The sequence below is a fragment of the Podarcis tiliguerta genome, assembly GCF_965153285.1.
Source record: "Podarcis tiliguerta genome assembly, chromosome: 14".
Lineage (NCBI taxonomy): Eukaryota > Metazoa > Chordata > Lepidosauria > Squamata > Lacertidae > Podarcis > Podarcis tiliguerta.
The window spans coordinates 21,741,694-21,758,290 of NC_139547.1; the positions used below are offsets into that span (position 1 = coordinate 21,741,694).

A 16,597-nucleotide genomic window follows, 5' to 3' on the forward strand; every position below is an offset into this window, starting at 1 on the left:
AGCAAACTTTGAGCAGCTTACTCTTGCAGACTCCTCCAAGTCCCCAGCCTCAGAGTGTTTCTTGGTCAAAGAAGTGTTTCCCCAAAGGCTCTGCTTTGACCTCTTTCCAGTTGAAACTTAATCATTCTGGGAAGGTGACTGGAAGCAAAAGGAGGATGGCAGGGCTGCAGGGCTTTTATTAACTGGGCAAAGGAGAGAATTTTCTGCAGGTACAGCTTCTCTCTCGTGTGACAAACCACACACTTGCTGACATTCCTTCTCGTCTACCATTAAAAACGACAACACCCAATCCGCTTGTCCTCTGAGACAGGCTTTTGTATGTCAAATAAATAACTGTAAAAAGGAATCCATCAACTGTACGTCATCTATCCTCACCCCTTCCTGGTCCTGTACTGTACTTTCAACAGCTAGCTAACATGCGGAGGTGAATATCACGGCATGGCCATAGGGGTTGCACAGCAGCCAGCCCAATGCACAGAAACACAGAAGGGAAAACCTATTTTTCCCCAGGCACCTGATCTCCAAGCCAAGTAAAACGTCTCCTGCTGAACTTCTGCAGGTCAACCTGGTAGGAGAGCCTGGGATGGCAGCGCCTGTGACCCAAGCGCACCTGAACCCACCAGGTTGCAAAACCAACCAACCGGCATCCGCCTCTGTAGCGCCACCTGGCGGAGGCGCTTCCCCTTCGCCCGCAACCCACGTGTACCGCTTCTCCTTTTACAACCTCGCTATTTACCCGAGTGTGTTAATTCCGACGACCAATCAGTGGGCAGGAGGTGTAGCTCTGGGAGGTTAAGCTCCAATCAGCACCTGCGAGTGGAGAAAGGAGGAGATGCTCTCTCCCTCTCTCTCCCCCGCTTCTCCCTCCCCCCTTTCCTCCCTTTCTGTAAACCACGTTGAGTTTGTAGCGCTAATTAATTTTTCCAAAGTCTGGGAGGGCTTCGCTGCAAGTCGGGATTCCGCTGCTGCTGCTGCCGCTGCTGCCGCCATCAACGGCCCTTCTTCGCCTTCCTCCTCCTCCTCTTCTCCCTGCACCGCAGAGCCCAGTTGCGGAGGCCCCTCGGCTGCAATAAAATGTTTGACGGCTCCTTCCTGTCTCTTATATCTCCCCTTCTGTTGCGGCTGCTACTGGTGCTCTGCGGACCGGGCACCCATACAGGTAGGCTGGCTCTGCGGATTTTCTCCCCACTTCAATCTTCTGCCTTCTGTATCGTCTCCCTGGATTTGACATTTTGGAAGCGGACGCGGGGAAGGGAAGTTTTTTTTTGGGGGGGGGGGGCGCGGCGGACTGGACTGCAAATTGCATGCATTTTCAAAACGCACACCAACCCTTCGAGATACAATCATTTTAGGGAAGCCCCATATTTGTTGCATCTCTCCCCCGCCCCCTTAACAAGATGCAAAAGTTTGCAAAGCCAAATGGCATGTTCGTTTCCTTCTCTCTCTTTTCCACCCTCCCTTCCGTTATATGGCTCTGATCCCAGTTTTCCTTATCCAAAAGGATGTATCTGTTTCCAGACTTGTATATTCTTTATTCCTGGCTGGTCTTCTTGCAAACCTCACCCCCCCCCCCTTCTCTCTCTCTCTCTCTCTCTCCCCTCTCCCTTCTCTCTTCTTTTTTAATAGGTTTGGTGAAATGTGAGTACCCCCTCCATACTCTCTCTCCTTCCCTCTCCTTGTGTGTGTGTGTAATATCTAAAATACTTTTCTTGAACGATGCAAGAAAACTCTGGCGTTGTTCGGTTCTTTATCTCCCTCCCCCACTTTTCCCTTTATGCTGCACATCTAAAAGAAAAGTTGTAGCTCCTGTCGGCAAATAAAATTAAAAAGAACCATCACCTCTCTCTCTTCTCTTCTCTGCCTGCAGCTGGCTCAGAACTTCCAGGGCATTTGATCTGGGAATATATCTCATTTATTTATTAAACTGCTAAATGGGCAGTGCATGTGATGTAGGGAGAGGATATGTGACAAGTTAAATGGAAGGTGATGTGTCAATGGCTACTGACCCTGATGGCTGGAGGCATTATGCTTCTGAATCCCAGTTGCTGGAAACCGCAGGAGGCTAAAGAGCTGTTGTACTCGGGTCCTGCTGCTTGTGCGCCTCCTGTAAGCATCTGGCTTGCCACTGGGATAATGGGATGCTTGGCAAGGCGAGCCACTGCCCTCATCCAGCAGCAGACTCGTCTTCCATCCTTATGATAGGTAGAACTATAGAATCGTAGAGTTGGAAGGGACCCTGAGGATCATTTTCTAATCCAATCCCCTGCAATGCAGGAATATGCAGCTGTCCCATACAGGGATCGAACCTGCAACCTTGGCGTTATCAGCACCACGTTGTAACCAAGTGAGCTATCCAAGCTTCCCTAGTAAATGGAGCTTCAAAGGCAGTCTAAATTCTGAGTGTCAAGATGCTGGGGGCAAATAAAGAAGGGAAGGCTGGCAGATCCATGGAGGATAAGTCTACCTGTGGCTGCTAGTCATGTGATGAGTGCTCTAGTATGTATGTCTCTTGATGCTGGTGCTGAGAATCACAAGGTTGGGGCTGGGAGTTGTTGCACTCTGGTCCTGCTTGTAGACTTTCTATAGGCACGTGGGTGACTACGGTGAGAACAGGATGCTGGGGTAGGTGGGACTTTGGCCTGATCCAGCCTGGGCTCTGTTTATGCTCTGAGAGGCTACCAAAAGTCCCATGGGAAAGACCTAGTGCAATTGTTCCATTGGTCCATCTAGCTCACAGGATTGCATCAATACTGGTTGCTGGGATTTGCAAGCAGGAAGAGTGCCACCGCTCCCAGGTCTTGCTTTTGAGCATCCCATAGGCATCCGGTTGGCCACTGTGAGAACAAGATGTTGGGCTAGGTAAGAGTTTGCCAGGCTTATGGTCTAACTACAGCTGGAGGCCCAACTTCTGTCATCCTTAGCTAGCAGGACCAGTGGTCAGGGATGATGGGAATCGTAGTTCAAAACCGGCTGGAGACCCAAGTTTGGGAAACCCTTGGCTAGATAGACCTTTGGCATGGCCCAGCAGGGCTCTTGTGTTTCAGCATCATGAGTATGTAACAGAATGCTGGCGAGACAATCCTTAGCCTGACCCAGAAGTGCAGTAGAATGTGTATGAACCAAGGGAATTTAGGTAGCTCAGTTGGATAGAGCATGGTGCCGATAACACCAAGGTTGCAGGTTCGATCCTGCTATGGGACAGCTGCGTATGCCTGCATTTCAGGGGCTTGGACTAGATGATCCTCATGGTCCCTTCTAACTCTATGATTCTTTAAATGCTAACAGGAGACATAAGATTCCCCACCCTATCCTATGCTAGAGAAGAGTCCATAGGTCAGTGCTAGAGCAGTTGCTGTGCATACATAAGGCCCCAGGTTCCATACTTGGCATCTTCATGTAGGGTTGGGAACATGTATACTCAGGGGGCGCAATGGGTCAGTGTGTCTGGCTGTTAACCGGAAGGTTGGGGGTCCGAGCCCACCCAAGGCAGGATTCCTGTGTTGCAGGTGTTTGGGCTACATGACCCTTGAGGTCCCTTCCAACTCTACAGTTTTATCGTTCTATGATTCTATCCCTTTCTTGGAACCCTTCGGAGCTACCTCTGGTCAGTGTAGACAATATCAAGCCATGTCACCTTTCTATGTTCCTTAGAGAGCCAGTGTGGTACAACGGTCAGTTGAATTAGGGCCTCAAGACCACAGTTCAAACCCGACTCAGCCCTGGGTGACCCTGGGCCAGTCATGGTCTCTCAGCCTACCTTCCAGGGTTGTTCTGTGGATTACATGGGGAGAACAATGTATGCCACTTAGAGCTCCTTGGAGAAAAAGATGGGGTATAAATGTAATAAATAAATTGCACACAGAAGGTCCCAGGTTCAATCCTTCTTATCTTCCATTGAAGAAAAGAGGTTCAGAGAGATATTTGCCCAAGACCCTGGAGAGGCCCAGCGAGTCAGAGCAGAACTGAAATGGATGGGCAGATAGTATGGCAGCTTCCTTTGTTCATTCCTATGTGCCTTTGAGCATATGCAGAGTGCTTTCCGTTGCTATTAATAGTTGCCAGGGTGACCACAGTTGACCTCCTCCTCCTCCTCCCCCACACTGACAAAGCATCATCAAAAGATGGACAAATATAAAAAAGGATCAGTTTTAAAAAGTGGTAAAGTTAGAGGTAAAGGACCCCTGACCGTTAAGTCCAGTCACAAACGACTGGGGTTGTGGAGCTCATCTCGCTTTACTGGCCGAGGGAGCTGGCGTTTGTCTGCAGACAGTTTCTCTGGGTCATGTGGCCAGCATGACTAAACTGCTTCTGGTGAAACCAGAGCAGTGCACAGAAACGCCGTTTACCTTCCAGTCAGAGCGGTACCTATTCACCTACAGTGGTACCTCGGGTTAAGAACTTAATTCGTTCTGGAGGTCTGTTCTTCACCTGAAACTGTTCTTAACCTGAAGCACCACTTTATCTAATGCCTCCTGAAGCAAAGTTCTTAACCCGAGGTAATATTTCTGGGTTAGCGGAGTCTGTAACCTGAAGCGTATGTAACCCGAGGTACCACTGTACTTGCACTTTGATGTGCTTTCGAACTGCTAGGTTGGCAGGAGCTGGGACCGAGCAACAGGAGCTCACCCCGTCTCAGGGATTCAAACCACCGACCTTCTGATCGGCAAGCCCTAGGCTCAGTGGTTTAGAGACCACAGCGCCACCCACGTCCTTTAAAAAGTAGTAGTACTGGGCAAATAAGAATGATAATAAATGTCCAGCATTTTCAACTTATGGCCTTCTCAGTCACAATGTACCAAAGGAGGTTGCATGTTGTTGGAGAGGGGATTCACTCTGCATATGTACAGAGGTGCCCTCTTCTTACAGATTCCAGTGTAAGACTGGCCGGTTCTAGCATTGCGAATAAGGTTCTAAAAATAGGTTTGGCTCTGGTGAGGTTGTGGTTTTAATTTAGACAGGGGTGGGAAACATCTGGCCTGCAGCCTGGCCTCACCATTTGACCCATGCAGATGCTCAAGCCACCAACCTGACTTCGCGGATTTCATGGGGTGGTAGCCCCAAGCAGGTATCTCCTTGCGTTCTTACGACTAACAGTGAATACAGTGGTACAGACGCTTCAGGTTACAGACTCTGCTAACCCAGAAATAGTACCTCAGGTTAAGAACTTTGCTTCAGGATGAGAACAGAAATCGCAGGGCAGTGGTGCAGCAGCAGCAGGAGGCCCCATTAGCTAAAGTGGTGATTCAGGTTAAGAACAGTTTCAGGTTAAGAACGGACCTCCAGAACAAATTAAGTTCTTAACCCGAGGTACCACTGTATAACCTTCTACCTGGGAGTTGGGTTCTTTGGCCTGTATTGCTGATGGCTGCTAATGTTCTCCCACCCTCCTTTCCTCTCTCCCTCTGTGTCTCTTTTTGCAGTCAATGCGGACCTGGGTGTGGTGATCATCCCGGAGCAGGTGCCCCTTGACAAGATCCCTTCCCTGCAGGTCAGAGGGATCCACTCTGAGGAGCATAGGAGGCGACGCTCTGTGCCTCTGCAGCCTGAAGAAGAGGCCGAGGTGCTGATCGTCCGGCTTCCCGCCGGGCTGGGCTCCGCTCCAGGCTCTGACATCTACTTGAACCTTCGCCGAAATGGGCAGTTTTTGGCACCGGGTTTCTCCGTGGAGGAAATTGGCGTGGGCCGAAGCAGCCGCCGTGTGGACTTGGACCGCCTCTGCTTCTACACAGGGCACGTGCTCAACCGCAGCGCAGACTCCTTCGCTTCCCTCAGTGCCTGCGGCGGGCTGGTACTTGTCTCTGGGCGAATTTGCCCTCGATGGGCGCAGTCTGGTGTTGCGGGAGGCCGTTGTTTGGGGAAGAAGAGCCTGTGGAAGAGTGTGTTGGGTGGGGCATGGAGTTAAGGGAGTCGAGAGACAGGAATGTGAGAAGGCGGGTGGGTCCCCTGTACCTAGAAAGTAGGGAGCCCGGTCAGGCTAGGGAACAGCGTTGCAAACCTGTGTCCATTCCCTTACGATTTTCAGTTAGTTACAGGTTACGCTGTCTGTTTCGTACTGACAAGCGGAAGAAAATTGTCGCAGTCTGGCCTGCTTCTGATATCAGAATTACAGCCAGCCAGCCATTCCCTTTTCTTAGGTACTCCATTCCATTTAGCCATCATGTTTTCCATTTCCCCACTCCAACCTTCAGGCAGCATTTTGTGGCTGCTGCGTAGGCTCAGTCCTCTTTGGACAGTGCCTGGAGTGCATGCCCTGGAACAGGAGGTGCTCTTAATGTTTTACATTAAGAGGGCTGACAATTTCTGAGGCCTACCAGTCTCAAAATGGTGGAGGCGGGAGGTAGCGTCTGGCTTAATTAGGTGGCTGTTACTGACATGGTTTTCTATTGATCCCTAATCAGCCTTTGGTCATTGCTAAATCCTTTGCCACAGTGTTTTTCATGTGGCAAGGAGTTCTGTAGTCTATCTTGCCTGTATTTCAAAACAAATGTTGCTCATCTTGGGGATATTGTAAGATGAGTTTGCTAATCTAGAGGCTCAAAGTAAAGCACACTTACATTCACTTCCTTTCGCTGCAGTTACTCTCTCTTACCCTGTTCCTTTCTATTCTCAGATTATTATTATTATTATTATTATTACTACTACTATTTATGTTCAATAACTTTTGCTGTCTCTAATTTCCTTCAACACCTCCTCAGGTCTTTTCCCCTTTGAGAAGGGAGGCCTCCCCCCTTCTCCCCAAATTTCTCTGACCCTCAGCCATCTTGACTCGCCATATGAGGAGTGCTGACATTAATGCAACCATTAGCCCCACACGGCCAGGGTACTAGATGGGTCACGGCACCATGGCTCACTAGTCGTCTCTGGCCCAGCGTTTGGGAAACTCTATGCTAAACTATTCCTCCGATGCTCCTTCGCGTTGCTGGCAAAGAGGGCAGACCAGCTTCTGCTTAAAGATCTGCCCTTATGGATCGCATTGCAGAGGGAATCCTGGCTTCGTTTCTGAGGAACGGCAGGGTGCTCCGGGAGCACACCTTGTAAACCAGTAGGGGGCAGCATTCTAAAATTGCAGGCTTAAAAAAAAAAAGAATCTCCAGTCTGCAGGACCTCTGGCCCCTTTTGCTTCTTGTCACCCTGCTTAGCCCTTAGTGATGAACGAGCATTGATAGCTCAGTTGGTTAAAGCGTAGTGCTGACAATGCCAAGGTTGCAGGTTTAATCCCCGTATGGGACAGCTGCATGGCAAGGGGGTTGGACTAGATGATCCTTCCAACTCTATGATTCTGTTTTGGGACTGGATCCCTCTATGGGACAACTGGGTAGGAGGTTGGACTTCCAGGATCCCTCCCAACTCTATGATTCTATGGGGCTCAGTTTGGCCTTCCAGTCGGTCTAGTCCAGCGGTTCTCAACCTGTGGGTCCCCAGATGTTGTTGGACTACAACTCCCATCATCCCTGAGCTCTGGCCTTGCTAGCTAGGGGTGATGGGAGTTGTAGTTCAACAACATCTGGCGACCCACAGGTTGAGAAAGGCTGGTCTAGTCGCATTGTGGGTCTCGCCTGTTAACTTTCTGTGATGTTTCTGTGGCTCTGTAGGAATGCCGATGAGGCTGGAATTCTTCACAGCCTGTCCTCGTCACCCCACCCCTTCCCTCCCGCCTCCCCACCTAATGCAGGCGTTGCCCCTCAGGGCAGGAGTGGGCGGAGCAGGGGGGGTGCTTAGTTTGGGCAGCTGTGCTGTAGACAGTCCTTAAGGAAGGAGGGGCAAGCCCTGTGCCTCAGGTGAGCACCTGCATACAGATAATGGGATACCAGCGTCTTTTGTGATTGATGTTGGAAGCTGGAGCTGAGCACCACTAAAGGTTTCTTGGAGCTTGAAAATGAGAATGCTGCTCCCCCCCCCCCCCCGGTGAAATGCTGACAGGGTTCTCCACCCACCTGTCCCTTGCTGCAAAGCACACTTTGTTAATCTCATTCATAAATTACCAAGCTCTTAAGGCTCTGAAGCCATCTGAAAAGTGTACAAATGGAACAGGGGGGAAAAGCCACGTAAAAATATAAACTAAATGGGAATTCATTTGCAGTGGCAACTTTTATTGCTTGAGAAGTGATGGTGGTAGAAAGGGAAATTAATAACACTCTGCTGGCAGTTGGGGAATATGTCCCGACCTCACTTACTTGGGAGTAAGCTCCTTGAATCCAGTGGGACTTACTTCTGAGTAGGCATGGTCCACATCCACACCAGGCATTCAAAATGCTATGATACCACTTTAAACAGTCATGTTCCCCCCCCCCAATGAATTCTGGGCACTGTAGTTTAAGGGTGCTGAGAGTTGTTAGGAAACCCGTTTGCCCCCTAGTGCTACAATTCCCAGAATGGTTTAACAATCAGTCCTGCTTCTCAGGGAACCCTGGGAATTGTAGCTTTGGGAGGGGACCAACTTTCAGCACCCTTAACAAATTACAGCTCCCGTGTTTCCTTGGGGGAAGCGATGACTGCTTAAAGCGGTAACAGACCTCTATAAATGTATCCTGCGAATGGGACTGTGGTTAGGTTGACAGACTTTGAATTATGGAGGGAATTTAGGAAGCTCCTGAAATCTACAATCGGGACGCCCTAACACACTAGCCCCTGTTTTACCTTGTAATTAAAATTGGCAAACTAAGGGTGTTGCCACACAAAGTTAAGAGATGCAGTTCCCTTTTGTATCCCCCTATAACATGGGCAGCACAACAAGGGTACACAGCTGAAATTGGAAGAATCTCTATACCAATTTGAGTTAGGACCGAACCACCACCGCCACCGACAACCTTCTCCCCTTACAAGGAGATCGATAACTTTTTTGCCTAGGAGTTGAGATTCTTCTGGATCCTGACATTTCTCCAGATAATCAATCAAATCTTAAAACAGGTATACTGTTCCACTTGTTTGGGAAGCTTCCACAGCCAGTTCCCCAGACTCTAAGGTAGTGGAGACCCTCGCGGGGTGTCAAATCAAGACTCTTGCTTTGGCAGGAGGGATTAACTGACCAAACAAAAGTGCATTGCAGCTTGGGGGGAGGCAGCTAGTTAAAGAGAGATCCTCCCTTGGGCCATAACATGGGTGGGTCTGGGATAACCTCTTGAGTAAACAAAACAGTGCAGAGACCAGACTACCTTCATCAAGCAGGCGCAGAAAGACATAGTGGAGAGACCACTAGGGGAGTCATATCACAACTACTGTTTTAGGAGGTGATAGCAAGAGCTAAGGGGAGTGTTAGAAGAAGGTAGGGGGCTGCCTCTCCCCCATGCAATCCAAGCACTGGGTGGGATACAGAGTGGGAAGCAGCTGTTGAGCAATCCTTTGTACATTTCACTTTGAGATAGTTCTCCTTTTGAACTATTTCCCCCAGCATCTGAAACATAGGCAGCTGCTTTACACGGCGTCAGATCAGTGTTGTTAACTCTGAGTGACAGTCTTCTTCCGGGGCCTCAAGCAGAGGTCTCCCCCAACCCTGCTGGCTGAGATCACATCAGCTGGAGATGCCAGGAACGAGTATATAATCAAAGCACTTGTTCTACCACTGGAAATCCCTGTGAGCAATGGCGTACCAAGGCACTTTCCATTTTGGAAAGTTGAGCAGAGCATGGTATTGTCCCGATTCCTGCCATGACAGCGATGCTCACTGTGTACCACGATCCGAAGCTGAAATAGCTCTGCAGTGATGATGAGCAGGTTGCTTGCAAGCCCTCTGTCTCCTAAAAGCCAGGCAGCATAACTTTTAACGGGAATTCCATCTGTGGAAGAACAAAATCAAGGGTTGTTCGCGAACAGCAGTTGCGTCCGTGACATCTGTGTGCCATGCGTAAGTAAAATAACATGGGCTCAGCAGTAAACTAACCACAACAGATAGGAACATGGACCCTCTCCTATTGTTGGTCCTCTTCCAGCCTTGCTAACTGCATCATTGTTGGCAGAGAACACATTGCGGCAAAAACTACATATCCTGAAAAGCACTACCAAACACATGGGATGGAGGCGCAGAGAACATGATCCTCTAACTATGCCCAGCTGCTGATGCTGGGAAGACCTATCCAGATGTTCAGTGGGGAGCAATAACTATGGTTGCCTTGATGATGTGGACAGGAGGGGGAGCAGGGAGCTGTTAGGCACTGAGAGAAGAGGATGCTTGACTAGATAGGCTGTTGGCTTGATCCTGCAGGCTTTTGTGTTCTGATGTTCCTGTTGGTGCCAATGGGAGATTGTTTCTTAATGCTAATTGCCATCACCTCTCTGTGTAATTTGTTCCAAAGCTAAACCATTCTTACTGCCAGGAAACAACTTCTTGTGTTCCACCTCTAACTTACGTTCAGGAGATCCAGTCCTGTCCTATGGGGCAGCAGAGAACTAATTTTTGCCCTGTTTTGTGTGAGAGTCCTTCAGGTATTAGAAGAGGGATATTATTTCCCACCTCTGTTTTCCCTGGGTGAACATACATAGTTCCTTCAACTTTTCCAAGTAGGCAGGGAAAGGCGCTTTGCTCTGGGAAACTGGGGCACTACTTTTTCTACAGGCAACGACAACTCTGTTTTCTGTCTGGTTGGAGCCTGTGTGTGTGTGTGTGTGCACATTTGCATGTGTGCAGAAGAGAGGCAGGTGGTGGGTGATGAATGCAGAGCAATCCTATGTAGGTCTACTTAGAAGTAGTTTCCGCTGAGTTCAGTGGGGCTTACTCCTAAATAAGCCCACATGGTATTGCAGCCTTGTATTTCAATTAGTATTTTCATTGCTGGATTTCTTTGAACATTACAGATGGAAATAATTGATGTCCTTAATGTTGTTTGCAAAGGAGGAGAATGAGGCGAAAGCTATAATTAGTTGTCTCCGACCACTGTGATTCCCTGCTCCATCTATCCTTATTTACCATTTCCTTGGCCCCACCTGTCTCAGCAGGCACCATCCGCTGCTGCTGCTACTGCTGCTAGTTTGTGTTTCCTGTACCATGGACCATCTTCATTTACCTCCTCTGAACTTCTTCCAGTTTGTTAATTCTAGTCTAGTCTCCTCCCTGATGTGTCAGGAATGCATTTGTACCAGAGGAAAACATAGTCAGTCCTTGTGAGCGGCCAACCAACAGTCTAGAAAAGCACAGCCCAATGCTGTTACCCATTCCTAGATATTTAATGGTGGTAGAGCTAAAAAGTCCACCTGTGCAACGATGCCCCATATTCCCATGCTATGAAAGGCCTCCCTGGTAAGTGTGATGGGATAGTCTTTTAACTAAGGATGTAAGAAAGCAGTGCTTTCCATTCTATGTTGTGCTGTTTCCATCCCACTGCAGTTTGTTTTCCACCAAAAGGTGCATTAGTTGTGTTGCTGTCTGCTGTGACAAATTTATAAAACGTACCGTATTTTTCGCTCTATAAGATGCACCTTTTCTCTCCTAAAAAGTAAGGGGAAATGTGTGTGCGTCTTATGGAGCAAATGCAGGCTGTGCAGCTATCGCTGAAGCCAGAACAGCAAGAGGGATCGCTGCGCAGCGATCCCTCTTGCTGTTCTGGCTTCTGGGATTCAGAATATTTTTTTTCTTGGTTTCCTCCTCCAAAAACTAGGTGCGTCTTATGGTCTGGTGCGTCTTATAGAGCGAAAAATACGGTATATAATTTACATAAACAATCACATTTCAGTGCAAAGGGAAAACGATGCAAGGGGTGGGAATAAAATGTAAGCAATTACTTACTGTTTGCAGGCATAGACTGCAAGATGTAACATTTTATTCTATAATCTATAATGGAGACTGGGTCCATGTTTTCTCTATGTAGTCTATGCACGATCTTCTTGAGAAAATGGGTTTCATTCTGAAAATAACAGCTCACTGCAGATTGATTCTGCATAATCCCACATTGTACCCATTTGAAAACAGATGTAGGTGGTCCTGATAATGGTAAGGTGTGTATTAACACCTGCTTGATGTGGTTGTGGGTGGGCGTATATCAAGATCACAATCACCGCTTCCTTCTTCATTCACCTGGGGCTAGCTCAGGAAGGAGAAGGCACGGATAACCAAATCAAGGGTTGTATCAGGCAACCACACCCACACTTGCAGACGGCAGGCTCCAGAATCAATGTAAGTTGAAAGCAGCATGTTGGAAGACGAGCATCAACAACTCTGGATTGAGAAAAATGACATTTCTGTGCCGATTCATTTCCGTTCTGGACACAGGACGAATAAGCGAACATCGGCAATTTCCTGTTTCTGTTTCTATTGGAATTCTCCGACATCCCTGCTTTTAACTCTTCCATAAGGAATATTCTAGTTAAGTGATGCAAAATGCTATCAGTTGACATAAACAGCTCCTCAAATGCACTGCAATACACTTCAGGGCTGTTCAGCTCATTATAGCTCACTGCGCAGGAGCCCACAGGGTGGTTCTCTTTTGAACGGATAGAACAGTCCTAAACAACATGTGATCCACCAACACTGGATAGCTCAGTCGGTTATAGCATGGTGCTGATAATGGTAAGGTCGCAGGTTCAATCCCCATATGGGACAGCTGAATATTCCTGGACCGGATGATCCTCAGGGTCCCTTCCAACCCTACAATTCTATGATTCTATGGCAACCTGAACGCAACTCTGCAGCTGTGGATGGGCCTTGCCATATGCCCAGCTGCTCCCTTGGTTTTTGGGTGCCCAATCAGGCATCAAGAACAGGAGGCTTATTGAGGCCTGGGTAGGGCTGCTGGGTCACAGCTGTGCGGGGCCTTTTCAAATGAGCTACCTGGCTGGATTTGTCTGATCTAAAGCAGGCCAAGATTTCTCATTCAGCCAGATCTTTCTAATGTTCAGTCAAAATGTTTCACTGACTGGGGTGGGGAGGATGTGTGATCCCATAATAAGTGGGGAAACATGAGGGCACTCCTGGGGCTCATTTGAAGTTTATTTTTTTGTACCTGGTACCAGTTTGGTTTTCAAGGGAGGGGATGATGAGCCTGTCTTAAGAACAGAAGATTAGCCCAATTGGCTTGGCCCAATGGCCCATCTAATCCAGCACTCTGTTTTCATGGTGCCCAACCAGATGGCCATGGGAAGCCCATAAGCAGAGCCTGAGTACAACAGCCCTGCAATATAGAGGAGGATCTTCTTAAATTGTTTACCGGATTAGACAAAATAATGGAGGATAAGGCTATGGATAGCTCTAATCCAGAGTTTCCCCAAATTGGGTCTCCTGCTGGTTTTGGACTACAACTCCCATCATTGCTAGGTAGCAGGACCAATGGTTAGGGATGATGGGAATTGTAGTCCAAAACCAGCTGGAGACCCAAGTTTGAAAAACCCTGCTCTAATCCCATAGGCATTTGGTTGACCACTGTGAGAACAAGGGCGTTGGACTAGATGGACCTTTGGCCTAATCCAGCAGAGCTCTTGGTATGTTCTTGTTCATTCATTGTGATATAGTGATGCCCCAAATACTAGCTTTCCTCTTCAGCAACTTCCAAAGTAGAGAGCCCGCATTGGAACTGTGGTTCTGTTATTAGTGTACCGAAAGCACCCTAGAATGTAAATCAAGAGAGGAGAAAGACCAAGGTATTTATGAACTTTATCCTCACCAGTAAAATTCAGCAATCTTCTTCTTGCCTTGGCTGAAATCTCCTGAAAACGTTAAAAAGAAATGTGAGCAGTTCTCTTATTTTAGTTTGTAATCTTCCTATGAAGCTATATAGCTAAAGTATGTCAATAAGACTGCCCTGGTGTAAGTGAAGACAAAGACTAGCGTGTTGTGTGTGTGTGGCCTGTGTAATTTATAACACATATGTAATGTAGATTGTAAATCACATTAATGCAGTCAGCTGTTCCACATCCCAGCAGTCATATGTACGTGCAGAGAACTTATTTGGGTGGCTGCCTAGCTGGTATAGAACTCTCTCTCAAAAACAACCCCTCCCCCTTGAAATATCTGGCCTTATTCTCAGTCTGTACCCATCTGGTGGGTCTTGCATACAGCTGTAACAGTAAAAAAAAGGAGATGAACATTTCCCTTTTAAAAGTTTGATGTATGCCTGAGCACGCAATGGTGGCCCGCTAAATTTTTTGCTAGAGCTCTAAGTGTGATGTGGTGATAAGACTTAGCCCAGTGAGCTCATAAACATATAGTAGAAATGTTTAAACATCTTTTTTCTTTTTCTTTTTTTGCCTAATGGAGTGGATATCGCCCCCCCCCCTTCCTGGCTGCCAAGTTATTGGATATTCTCGGTCAATGTGATTCCAATGACTTTTTTGTTGTTTTTTTGTGGTGAACAGGTTGGCTATATCCAGATTGGATCGGAACAGGTGCAGATACAACCAGTGAACGCTTCCGAGACCTCGTTTCATGAGAAAAAGCACTTCATCAGGCACAAACGGGCCACCAGATCGGCACATCCTGGCAAGTCAGAGATCCCAGTTGAGCCCTGCACAGTTGTAGCAGGTGGGTTATTGGAAGTCGGTGTGTGAATGAGTGGCCTCCTTGGAGCAGTGGTGGTTGCCGCAGCTAGAGTTGGCCTCGCACACCTGTTCATTCGCTTGCTTGCTTGCTTGCTTGCTTGCTTGCTTGTATGTTTGCAGAGTTGGAAAAGGTTCAGAGAAAGGCAACCAAAAGGATCAATGGGATTGAGTGACTCCCCTATGAGGAATGGTTGCAGCCTTTTGGACTTCTTAGTTTTGAGAAAAGGAAAGTAGGAGGTGACATGGTAGAAGTCTATAAAATTGGAGAAAGCAGGTAGAGGAAAGTTTTTCTCTTCCCCCACTAAAACTTGTAGACATCCAGGGAAACTGAATATTTGAAGATTCAGGTCAGATAAAAGAAAGTACATAATCACACAGTACATGGAACTCGCTCCCACGGGAGGCATTGATGGCCACCATCTTAGATGGCTTTAAATGAGGATTGGACAAGTTCATGGAGGATCAAGTGATCAGTGGCTCCTCAGCAGAATGGCTTTGCTCTGTGTCCATGATGGGAGGCAGTAACACAGTCGAATTCCAGCTGGTAGAAACCAAGGAGTGCTCTTCTGATCAAATCCTACTTACATTTACCAGCAATAAAAACAATTTCAAGTCCAGCACAGATACATACTAATATAAAGATCTCAATCTGAAAGGCTTGAAAAGTGCTTAAAGAGACGGCAACTGTAATGGAAGGAAGTTCCAATGGGCATAGCACTGTAGGTGGAATGTTATAAGATATTCAGCCTTTGGGTCTAGCTGTTAATCCTTACTCATCCTGTGTAACCCTTTGGCCTGCCAAAGAACATGGATACACACTTTTCATATCTATGTTCTGTGCAGGTTGAAGTGCTAGCAAGGTCCAGCTCACAAGGGCTTGAGAGGTAGCAGATGTCTTGAGCAATAGAAGCACAGTTCAGGGGAACGTTACAGAAGTATACCAGCATATCCAACATGAGGGAATGACATGACTGGCTTTCTAAGGTCATCTGATTTCCCAACCGATGACGAGGAGTGTTGTGGTTTGTAGCTTTTATATTCTGACATGAACTCCCCGCCCTGATGCAGGGAGTAGGGAACTAATATTTAACCAGCTGCTGGTTTGATCCCTGGAATTCCTTGCAATATAGTCGAAAGCAAGTCACAGGATGCTGCCTACTGCTAGGCCAGACTGTTTATCCAGCTAGCCTGGTATTTTCTACTGTGATTAGACAGGAAACTTCCTTATACTGAGTCAGAACATTGTTCCATCTAGATCAGTACTGTCTACATTGACTAGCACCCCCCCTCCAGAATGAGGTATTTCACCATCCTACCAGGAGAAGGGGGATGCAGGTGGCGCTGTGGGTTAAACCACAGAGCCTAGGACTTGCCGATCAGAAGGTTGGCGGGTCGAATCCCCACGACAGGGTGAGCTCCCGTTGCTCGGTCCCAGCTCCTGCCAACGTAGCAGTTCAAAAGTACATCAAAGTGCAAGTAGATAAATAGGTGGGAAGGTAAACGGCATTTCCGTGCACTGCTCTGGTTTTCCAGAAGTGGCTTAGTCATGCTGGCCACATGACCCGGAAGCTGTATGCCAGCTCCCTCGGCCAGTAAAGCGAGATGAGCGCCGCAACCCCAGAGTCGGCCATGACTGGACCTAATGGTCAGGGTCCCTTTACCTTTACCAGGAGAAGCTTGGGATTGAACCCAGAACCTTCTGCATGCAAAGTCTACATTTTTCATGCTCTACATCTGAGTTATGACCCCTCAGCCAAGTTCCATCTATTTCAGACCCACCTCCTTCCTAGCAGCAATAGATTTCAGGGTACCTAGAGATGTCTTTCCTAGCACCTGTTACCTGAACATTTTTAGGTTGAGACCCCAGGCAGTGGCATAGCGTGGGGGGTGCAGGGGGGCCCGGCCGCACCGGGCGCAACTTCGGGGGTGGTGCTGGCACTCGCAGCTCTCTGCCCCTACCTGGCTCACTCACTCTCTCTCACTGCAGTGCTGGCTGTGAGAATCCGATCCGAGCCGCCAGGTCGCCGCCCACTGTGGAGGGGAGGGTGCCAGGCGTGCGGTGCAGAGAGAGAGCGAGGGACTATCTGGGGGAGGGACAGTGCAGCGGGGGGGGGGCAAATTACTTGCCTTGCCCCGG

General features: G+C 48.1%; 1 protein-coding gene across 3 annotated transcripts in view; it reads left to right on the top strand.

The window, feature by feature from the left end:
• Nucleotides 1-814: 814 nt before the first annotated feature.
• ADAMTS17 (ADAM metallopeptidase with thrombospondin type 1 motif 17) overlaps nucleotides 815-16,597 on the top strand; it is a 168,446-nt gene continuing 152,663 nt past the window's right edge. For 2 of the 3 annotated variants that reach the window (XR_014504564.1, XM_083411860.1), the window contains exons 1-3: nucleotides 815-1,159; nucleotides 5,421-5,788; nucleotides 14,278-14,443. Coding sequence is in view for 2 of the 3 variants with exons in the window: in XM_083411860.1 (XP_083267986.1) it covers nucleotides 1,075-1,159; nucleotides 5,421-5,788; nucleotides 14,278-14,443 (619 nt within the window). In the remaining variant the exon portion in view is untranslated. The remainder of the gene's footprint in view (nucleotides 1,160-5,420; nucleotides 5,789-14,277; nucleotides 14,444-16,597) is intronic. The other variant, XM_083411861.1, reaches the window with a different exon arrangement.